This window comes from Numida meleagris, chromosome 1 (assembly GCF_002078875.1).
Source record: "Numida meleagris isolate 19003 breed g44 Domestic line chromosome 1, NumMel1.0, whole genome shotgun sequence".
NCBI classification, from domain to species: Eukaryota; Metazoa; Chordata; class Aves; order Galliformes; family Numididae; genus Numida; species Numida meleagris.
The window spans coordinates 44,664,203-44,675,073 of NC_034409.1; the positions used below are offsets into that span (position 1 = coordinate 44,664,203).

General features: G+C 35.6%; 1 protein-coding gene across 2 annotated transcripts in view; it reads right to left on the reverse strand.

The window, feature by feature from the left end:
* DCN (decorin) overlaps nucleotides 7,619-10,871 on the reverse strand; it is a 40,433-nt gene continuing 37,180 nt past the window's right edge. Inside the window, exons 6-7 of one of the 2 annotated variants that reach the window (XM_021402459.1) lie at nucleotides 10,174-10,312; nucleotides 7,619-9,127 (exon numbers count right to left, since the gene is read on the reverse strand). In XM_021402459.1, coding sequence (XP_021258134.1) covers nucleotides 8,933-9,127; nucleotides 10,174-10,312 — 334 coding nt within the window. In that variant the 3' untranslated portion in view covers nucleotides 7,619-8,932. The remainder of the gene's footprint in view (nucleotides 9,128-10,173; nucleotides 10,313-10,871) is intronic. The other variant, XM_021401627.1, reaches the window with a different exon arrangement.

Here is a 10,871-nt window from a genome sequence, read left to right on the forward strand (position 1 = left end):
TAGAATTGCTGACACAGGCTTAGTGACAGCAGTACCAACGAGCAACACTAAAATTTAAGTCTTTTTTATATTCCATGGATAACTTCAGTAATGTCTAACTAGTTGCTGTATAGCAAAATCCTTTACTTTTATTCCAATATCACAAATGCAGAATGAGAACCTTTTGTTTCCAGAGCTGGATCTTACACATTCATGATAGCAATGCTGGCAAACAGAAGGGTTTTACACTGTATGTAAGTGCTTAAACCTTTGCACTTGCTATGAAACTTTTATCATAACAGCAATGGAATAACCCTGTTAGCTTGTAGCAGAAAACAGTATAAACAGAGTAAAACAATAGAAAGCCCCACGCTTTCTATGAAAGGATACTTGCTGAGACCTTCCTACCTTTTCTGTATCTTGCTGATGTATACTTTTCCCTGAGTCTTAGTAAAAAGTTTTTTCTTGAGGCAGGAAAGTGATGAAGGACAAGTGGGACTAGAACTGAGCATAAGTGTGAGCCTGCATTATCGTGTCCTGTATGTCCAGACCCATCAGAGAAGACTTGCATTGTCTCAGATTCATGACTTATCTAGGGTGCCAACATGAAGCCCCACTAATGTCTTGTCCCACATTCATGTCCCAAAACTTTTTCAAAAAAGATATGTACTTTCCTAAGTCTTGGAAAAAAGGGTTTGGGCTCCTAATTCTTTCAGGTGATGTTAAAAATTTTAATCTATCTCTATGTGCCTCTAAGCCAAGGAAAGATCATCTTGTCTATGCCTGAATTTCTTCTTAAACATGGAGCTAAATATGTTCTTAGAGGAGGACTCACTGATCTTCCATATTTCAAGCCTGCAAACCGGGCCATTGGAATGACTAGGCACTTTTCCAGGGACTGTATTTACCAGTATGCCATGTGTTAAGGCCCAGAGCACACCAGCAGGCTCTGATAGCCCTGACCATCCCAATCCAGATTCTCTGGCCACACTGCCCCTCTCTATTGACTCAGCAGTTGCACTTAAACTCATTCCCAAAACCCAGCTTTGGCCATGCTGTACCTGGTCTTCTACCTTGTCAGTTCTGGCATTATCTTACTGACTTGACATTTGAGCATAATCATAGATCTGCCTCCTCACTGCAGATCTGTCACTGGACAATTGGCCACCCTGGGATACAGTCATTGAACCACTCTGCTTTTCTTGATCAGGTACGGGGGACTGTGCACCCGGTTAATGAGGTTGCTGCCCTGCCTTGTGTGACCACTGGCTCCTAGCTCACCTTCTTTTGCACAGCTGCTGTCTCCTACAGCTCCTCAGCAATTAGCTCAGGCAAAAGAAAAGGATCCAAGCTTAAACCTGGCTTTTGGACAAAGTCGTGAAAGATGTCTACGTAGGTGGAGGCCCTGTAAGGGACTGGACAATACAGGTAGTCTTGTAGTATGCTCACAACACCAGTACCACATATGTTTGTGTACAACTGCTCATGCTCTCATAGAAGCCCAGAAGCTGTCAGGCAGCCTAGAGGTTAGAAAGTGTGTAAGGTTTCTTCAGTTTCTCCCTCTGTAAGTCAGGGCTTTGGCAAGATAGGATGTGACTTCTTTTTCTATTCTTTCTTTTTATTTCTTAGCTCTGCAGAGTAATCAAAAGTCATTGAGCAGTTCCATTTTTCTACAGTGTATACACAATCCCACTACCCAAGATGTAGGAACAGAACAATCCTTTGAGTTAGAATTCTGCCAGTGAAATTCAAAGGAAATAATGCAATTTCACAGATATTTAGTCCTTTGACTGCAGTGAGGAGCCTACCTAACATTTTCTATAACTTAATTCAATTATCTTTACCTGTTTTACAGAAATTCTCACATTTATTTTATTTTTTTGTATCTCTTTGTAGCTAATCCATGCAGTGGCTCTTACAATATATTAAAAAAGATTAGAGCAACTTCGGATGAGCTTGGTGCTGGAATAAGCAGTAGGAGATAGAAGAAAAATATATATAACCCAACATGTTAATCTTTTTGCATAATTTTGGTGACAGCTGGTGAAATTCTAAATCATCTGAGGTTTAGGATCTCTCAGTCATTCTTCATTAGCTAATACTTCAGAGATACTGCATGGTTTCAAGTGTTCACTGGAACATATCCACATTAGAACGGTGTGTATGGACAAACCTCTGAAGGATTGTTCTCAGAAGTAAATAAGCTTTTTGAAGCAATTCAGTTGTCTAGTGTTTCTAACACAGCCAAGAAATATTCAGAACAATTCTGTCTTTCATACTAAGATAGTCTTATTTTATGCATTTTTAGGTTACTCTTTTTTTCCTGTACTTTGGAATTTGGTTTATTCGTCATAATCCTTTGATTCCTGCAAAAATTGAATACCTTGAAATTAACAGATGAAAGGAGTCATCAGCAGCATACTACTTGATTAGTTTAATTGGTTCTGAGTTTTCCAGTTGAAAGATCTCTTCCTAACATGTATTTAGTAGCACACACATGGATCTTATTTTCCATGCTTTTACTCTGGGATTTGAACACTTTCAAAAAGTTGGTATGTGGAGAGGCACTAGCCTAATTCATCTCAATTAACGTCTTCATATGGAAGTAATAATGCAATTTGTCCAAACTCGAAGTTGGCAAAAATAGTATACAAATCCTCAAAGCATTTTCATACAAATGCAATATATAGTTGAATGTATTAGCTGAAAATAATTAAAAGGTGTAATTATTATATACCTTAAAAGATGCACTTAAATACTGTAGTCATTTAAAAAAAAAAAAAAAGAGCTGGGAAAAATCTTGGATTTTACGCAGAGAAAGCAATAAGTCTTCTACTGTCTATTTTACCAAATGCTAGGAGACACAAAACATACCAATATATTTGTGGAAATAAGTACAATATCATATCATGCATTGTTAGAAATCATAATTTGCTAGTAATCATACTTCCTTACTTTGGGCTTGAGCCAAATACACTACCTGGGACAGCTCTTTGGTTTGGACTGTTCTGGACAGAGGTAGTTTAGTGGGTTTTGTTGTTTGCTTGTTTAAAAAATGGCTTTTTGTATTCAGGCAGTGGATGGCATTTTTTTGTTTATTTTCCTTCCAAAACTGAGTTCCTATCTGTAGCTTTCAGTTCCTCTAACCGGGAACATTGGAACTATTCATGTGGGTAAATGTTTGCAGACTTAGGGCCCATAGCGTTTCTTATTTTCCATAAACTTCTTCACTGTGTTGCTTGCTGCTGTCCTGCATGTGGATTCAGAAACTCAGAATAACTGCTATTCATTACACTGCAGATGCTCTGATTTTGTGATTAGCTCCCTTTATTTCTTAATTTTATTCTCAATATTATTTTATAATCCAATAGGATGTGTGCATATATATGTAATGTAATTAAAACAATACCAGTTTTCATAGTTCTGTCCAACTCCATCCCCAACGTAAATTACCCCCAGTGTAAGCAGGCAGTGACAGAGCATTAACATTCTTTGGTCTGCTGATTTAAGACACCCACACAGAGGTAATCTCCCAAGCTTTCAAGTGGAATAATGTGCACAGTAAGAGAGCTGCCTGACAAAACAGGTCTGAAGAAAATCATACCACATCTTCCATGTGTCTCAGAGAAGAAAGCATAGAGTTTAACAGGCAGGGTCAGCAGCTCTCTGTAGAGCCTGCAGCCAGACTGATCCTCAGGCACTTAGGATACATTAACAGTGCTTAACAACCAGAGCAGGAAGCAGGGCAGGAGACCAAAGGCTGTTTTATGTCACTTTAAATGTATCCATTGATGAGTCTGGCTCTTTGAGTGTTTGTGTTGAGTTTAATTCAAACACTAAAGCAGTTTCTGTTCCTTTTCAGGGGATGCACAAAAACTTTATTATATTACAGCTGTAACTGCCGGAGCATTGGGTTCTGTTGCTTCTGCACAATGAGGGTGATATTTTATTCTAAAATGTATCAACTATTTTTAGTTTTACTATTTAGTTTTGAAGACAATGCACTTAGTAATGGCTATTTCGCAGCCCGTGTTTTTGCCTTCAGAATGTTTTGTGAACTTGACACAAGCACATTCCTTCCTTTTCTCAGTATTGAATATTTTCAATTAAAATAGCACCAGCTACAACACATGGATGGTTTAAAATTTGGGATGAAAAGAAAAACCCATCACCACCTACGAACAGCTTGGTGACAACTATAGAAAATAAGCTTTTTTTTTTTTTTTTTTTTTTTTTTTTTTTTTTTTTTTTTAAATGGAGATGTAAACCAAGCCCTGCAGCAAAGCTGACTTAAGGGCAATATGTCCATTCAGAGAGGATGTGATTTATACATCTATGGGCAAAACAAGAATATTTGACTAGAGGCATGCAAACAGGCTATTGATTCCACAGCTATGCACACTTAATAGCAACAACAACAACAAACATAGCAGACAAAGCATATTGATTAATGAATCAATGTAACTTCTTTTCATAAACCCTCAAGAATCACATTCCTCCTTGCTTTCACAGTTCATGATCAGCATCTTTGTTACTGTGCCTCAGTGACACTAGGTGGCACTTCAGAGTAGTGCTGAGATCAGAAAGTCTCCTGTAATCTTTTATAGGTTTTTTGTGTCTGATATTACAGACACATCAAAGTAACACTAGCCTTGAGCAGAAATTTAATTTCTCAACTTTGTGCTGTTTTTTGTAGATGACTATGAAGTAGCCAACATTATTTGTGTTTATTTTTTATTTTTGTTTTGTGTGTTTTTTAAGTAGCAAATATCACCAGAAAGAGATTGTAACAGATTTGTTCACTAGTAGGTTGAATAAAACAGATTATGAGCCAAAGAGCTATTACCAGTGACTGCATTTAAAAGATGTGAGAAGCAGTCCAGGGAGGATACTGAATAAAATCTATAGACCCAGAAATCAGAGCAAGGTAATCTGTTTAGTATTTGATTTGACAACAATTTAAGAACTTAAATCTTAAATTGAAACAATTTAAGATTTGACCCTTTCCTGAAAATGAAATTAGACTTAATGATATTTATATATCAGAAAATCAAGTAAGTGATCACTGTCCATAACTGGGTGGACAAAGCCAAAGCCAGCTAGCTGCCTTGTGGCTTTAAAAGACAAGCACATATGAAGGGTCTGATTTGGAGGTTTTTTTGTAGTCATTTTGAAAAATAAAATTATTTAACAATATTTGGTTTTGCTAACAGAAAATGTATATGTACTTTCGAAAATGGATATCTTTAAAAAAAAGAGAAAAAAGGCAAAGTTATTACAAAGGGAAAAGAGCAACTCACAGCAGTATCATCTATCTTAAATAATGCATCAAAACAACGAAGCATCACTTCTTCAAGATTTTGTTTCCAACTTATTTAGTCATTTCAGTGAGAAGATAGGCATACTTTTCTTCAGATAAAAAACTCCTACAAGGATTTTAATGAACATTCAAATAAAATCAGTGAATGGGGGGAAAATGATTTGTTTAGGTATCACAGAACAGAAGAAAATATTGGCTATGTTACTGAAAAGTCCTTTGAATGAGAGAAAGTGAAATCCAAACTTTTACTTGGGCTTGCTTCTAGGTACCAAGACAAGTCATAGGCATTGTTAATTGAAGATGACAGAAAACACATCACTGTCTGATTTTATTACTCTGCCTTCTTTACCAAGACAGTTATGATAAAATATATTTTTAAAATCAAAGGTAAGAAAGGGCTATTTTTTTAGTGTTTTTTTTTTATAATTTTGTGTTCAGGGGAAGAAATAAGAAGCCTCTGTAGGGCAGTTACATTCTTATACCATTCTTGCAACTGAAGATCCGTCACTACAGTTTCTTATTCTCATTTCCACCAGTTTAGATTTTCAAGTTATTATGAAATACTTTGTGTTAGGCTCCCTAGAAGAATCTATCCTCAAATCTGAGAAATGGTCATAACCGTTGCCTGTAGTGACTCCTCTGTGGCCCAGTGTTGCAGGAAGAGCTGAGATGCCTTAGGATGCCCCAGGAAATAAGGATTTTATTCCTTTATGGGAGTAAAATGAGTCTAATCCCATAGGTTATTATGTGGTTGTTTACCATCTTCATTCTTTATGGAGCAATTATTTGGGTTCTTTCCTTTTTTTTTCTTTTCTTCTTTTCTTCCCTTTTCTTTCTTTTTTCTTTTCCTTTCTCTCTTTTCACTTCATCTTTTTTCCTTTTTTCCTTTTTTCCTTTTCTTCCATTCGTCTTTTTCTTTTTCTTTTTCTCTTTTTCTTTTTCTTTTTTTCTTTTTCCTTTTCTCTTTTTCTTCTTTTTCTTTTTTCTTTTTTCTTTTTTCTTTTTTCTTTTTTCTTTTTTCTTTTTTCTTTTTTCTTTTTTCTTTTTTCTTTTTTCTTTTTCTTCCTTCCTTCCTTCCCTCCCTCCCTTCCTTCCTTCCTTCCTTCCTTCCTTCCTTCCTTCCTTCCTTCCTTCCTTCACCCTTTCTTTCTCTTATTCTCTTCCTTCCAAAAGCAGAAGAGCCATCTGTTCTGTATTTATACAAAAAAAAAAACAGTTTTAAAAGTATTAAGCTTCCAATGCACCAATGCTTTGAATAGTTTGCAGATGCCCCGTGTTGGTTGGACTCATTGTAGGGTTTTGTTAGTTAGATATTGATGGATTGTCTGTACAATTTCTGGAAAACCAAGAGGGTGTTTGCCTTCTGAAGTTGTCAATGTCAAAATCTCTCTGGAGTCTTGTGCTATAGGATTTGCTTATTTGCTTTTATTCTACAGGGCTGGGAATCAGGAAAGTCTCATAATCTTTCCAGTTGTTGGCATTGAATATATTATATGATATATATGTGCTTAAAAACAGAAGACAGGTAAGTTTGGTATATTGGATATTGCATGGATATTGTGTAGGCAGTGGAGTACCAGGCTCAGGTATTTTCTTCTAGACTTAAGGTTGTTTCTAATTTGAAAGAAAAGCCTTAGTCTGCAGAGATTTTTAAGCTATGGAGAGAGAAAAGGGAAGTTTGTACACATGTTTATGTGAAATTTTATATAATAAGTTATTTGTATTATCTATTAAATGAATCTCTTCTTGTAAAGTGTATTTGTGAAGTTGTTCAAGCTGAAAAAATGCCTGTGTTCTCTACTGAAATGCTAGCACTCAACTTTCCACATGAAGTCCCTCTTAGTAATATCAGATACCCAACCAAAAGCCAAAATACCCTGCTGATAATCTGGAGGGTTTTCCCCTAGTGACAGAAGGATATAAAGTATTGTTAGTTTTATAAAAATAACGCTCAGAAAATTTGAAACCCAGAAGAAAATCAGATGCAAATATGAGAACTCATCAGCTATATCTTTGAATTAGACAACAAACAAAGGTGGCAACACCTTGTTTCTGTGTAATGGCTTTCATGATTCATTATAATTTCCAATTATTTATTACATAAATAAATGACAACTATTAAGAGAACATATTCACATTCTAAAAAAGAAATACCTATTAGTGAAATTTTTCTAAAGACAAAAGACTTTCAAATAATCTGCTCATTGTTTACTTATCACCATGCCAAAGACATTCATTTTTCAGGGCTTAATCACAATTAAAGTTCTGCCACAGTATGTCATGCTAACAAAACAGAAAATAAAGACAAACACTATGGAATTTGCCTGTATTGCATTATCCTTTAATATAAATGACATATATGTTTTACAAATTAGAGAGATTGGCTTTGGAGAATTAAGAGGCTGCAGAAGATTCTTTTAAGGTGACATTTTGATTGAGTATATGGTTAGCTTTGTAGATTGACAGTAGAAATGTGCAGCCTACCTTTGATGTGCTTACTACCCACTAGAATGTGTTGAAGAATCCCAATTTGCAGAAAGCTTCAGATCATTCTGAGAAGATACTTTCACAAATGATGTCCCAGCACTGTCCAACTAGGTATTACTGTTATTTCACTTCATTTTTTGCTATACTTAGGGTTTTGCTTATAATCTAAATTTCACAGATTCATCTGATGGGGAGCCTGCATATCTCTACTTGACAGTTAAGAACAGTGTTTGAAAAACAACATCAGTAAAGGATGGTGACAAATGTACAGTGTAAAAGAAATGAACAGTGAGCTGCTATTATTTTTGTTGTAGATATGTACATGGATTGATTCCATTGACTAAAGCCTAATACCTTAGTCTGCAAAGTCGCCTCACTGAAAATCAGTGAAACTGCTTATGACTAAGGTGAGAGGGATTTGCCCTAGAGAAAATTAGTAATTGAGCTCCAGACATAAGTTATAGGTTTTGTACTGCAGACTACTCATTATTTTGTTCACTAGGATTATGTTAGACTAATCCTGAATAGCACTGCTCTAAAAAAATGGCAAACTTAAAAGAACTATGTGTACAATATGAATTTATTTTTTTCCCAACATAATGACATCAGCAACAATTTTATTTGCCTCTGCTAAATAGATACATTCAAAATTAGCTTAGTGTTATAGTAATATTTTTAAACCTCCAGGGCTTGAAATAAATTTAAAGGAGGTAAATCTCTCCTTCTCAAGTTTCAAGATGACTCGAGAGTCCTTTTTTCCTCTACTATTTTTCTTCAGTGGCTATAAAAATATGCTCAATCACTATCTTTTTTTTTTTTTTTAAAATCATAGTTTGACAAATATTTACTCCGAATCTCATATACAGTGGAATCTGAAAACCTGTAGCATTCAGCAAACCAAAAATTACCACAGAAAGCATGCTGGAAAAGAAGGCTGAAATAAGTCAGTTTAAAGCAGACAGAAATTCTTTTTGATGGTATGTTTGATCTTGAACATCTGTAATGATTAATTTATTTTACATAATTGGATCCACTTTACAGTGAAGTTTCTGGTATTTGGCATTAAGTGTTAGCAACAATTTTTTGAACAGGCCCATTACAACAGGTACTTTAGCTGAAATACAACCAAACCCCGCCTTTAGAAATCTATTTGTAATTTCCAATCTGTACTGCAGAGCGTTCATGGATACAACGGAAAGCAGAGGGCTGGATTTCCCAGTATTGCACAGGGTTGCTGAAGAGACTGACACCGGAATAGGTCGCCTTTTTGGTGTTGTAGCCAAGAGGGCAAAAGTCGTTGATACCAATTGAAGCAATCTTGTTGTTATGAAGATAGACCACCTGAAAATGATAGAATTGCAGAAGTGAGAAATAGAGCTGCTGTGCCAAATAACATAAATCATTTCATGTCAAATGGTTAGTATTGTGCAACATCATTCAGACTAACAAAACATCCACTTTTCCAGGCAAATATTTGATTCTTCTTACTTTTTGAAATATATGTAATATATCAAATCAGAAATAATTTCTAGAGAAAGAGCAGAAATTGTGCAAGGAAATACAGTAGTAGTACTATCATTTGGTCATACTGTAACAGGAGACAAATGTGAAATTATTAACGTAGTAGTGTAGTTCAGAAGTATATGCTGTATATAAAGAATGCACGTAGTGTTGATTGGTTTCTGTTCAGCCTTCACACTCATGAGTGCAACTGTACAGGACTCAGAGCCAAAGTAACTGCTAATAGTGATTTAAATAGTTGATGATTACTTTGCTCCAGAGTGACCATTTCTGATGAGTTTTCCCAAGCTACATGAAGGCAGTGAGGCATCTGGGAATCTTCATTTATGGGCAGCTTTCTTTCCTCTAAAACCTGAGACCAAGTGGAGACAGATTTTAACTGGTTCCAAGAGGTCATATTTCTTGCTGTTTAATATCATGGACCTCAAAACACTGCTGGTGTGAACTGCTTCTCTTTCACCTCCTGAAGGTATAGCTTTGTAGGATACCAAAGGGAAGGTTTTTGGGAAAGGCTGAAAAAGCATCACTGAGTTGAATAAAAAAATTCTAAAGTCAACAAATGTTTTTAGAAAGCATATTTTCTGAGTAAAAAAAAAAAAAGTACAGAAATAACTCCATATTTGTTGTGTCCCTTTAGGCACACAGAGATACAAATTCACGCCTACGGATCTAGACAACTCCATTGCCAAAAAATCCAGAATAAGAGTCCTGTTTACTACTTTTCCATGCCTATCTACTGATTAGTGAAACTTGCATCATGTTACCTTTTTCACAAGTTTATGTTTCTGTTCAAAATTGAATAACCATACATGTATCATCTATAATCTTCCAAACATTGTTGTCTGAGGCAGTATGATAAAGCTTACCTGGATATATTTGTGTTCACCCAGCCCACTAGGCACTCTGACAAGTTCATTATTATTCAAATGAAGTTCTCTCAGATGAGGTACATTGTTAAGAGAGCCATTTTCGACAGAAGAAATACTGTTGAAGCTGAGACCCAATCTGGAAAACAAAACAAAACAAAACAACAACAAAAAAAAAAACATGAAAACAACATTGAACTTGCCCACATAATCATCTTTCTTGGGGTGATTTCTTCTACAAACTAGTACAGTAGAAGAGACCATGCTTATGCATAAGGTTCAGAGTCACCACTGAGAACTAGTTTAGAAAAATGTATTCAAACATCTGATATCTAGTGTGAGCTATCATAATAACAAGTATCATGACTTCACTTAATTTGTCCACAGTACTGCATACTTTTGTAAATTCTGTATATGCCTGATTCCACTGCAAGTACATACTGTGTATCCACATAGGCATCGGCCTTTCTGTAAAAGTTGACTAAGAGTTTCTCAAATGACTTTAGGATTACTGAGTGTAACTTTATTTGTCAAACTAGACCCACGGTGACTAGAACTGTTAATTTTAAATCTTCACCACATCCTTCTAAAGTACACATGTAGTTAGAGCCATGTTGCAAACTGTAAACAGGAGCTGAGTCATGTAGTGATCTTCTCAGCAGAACACAAAAATGGGTCATTACACATTTATTTTGGGT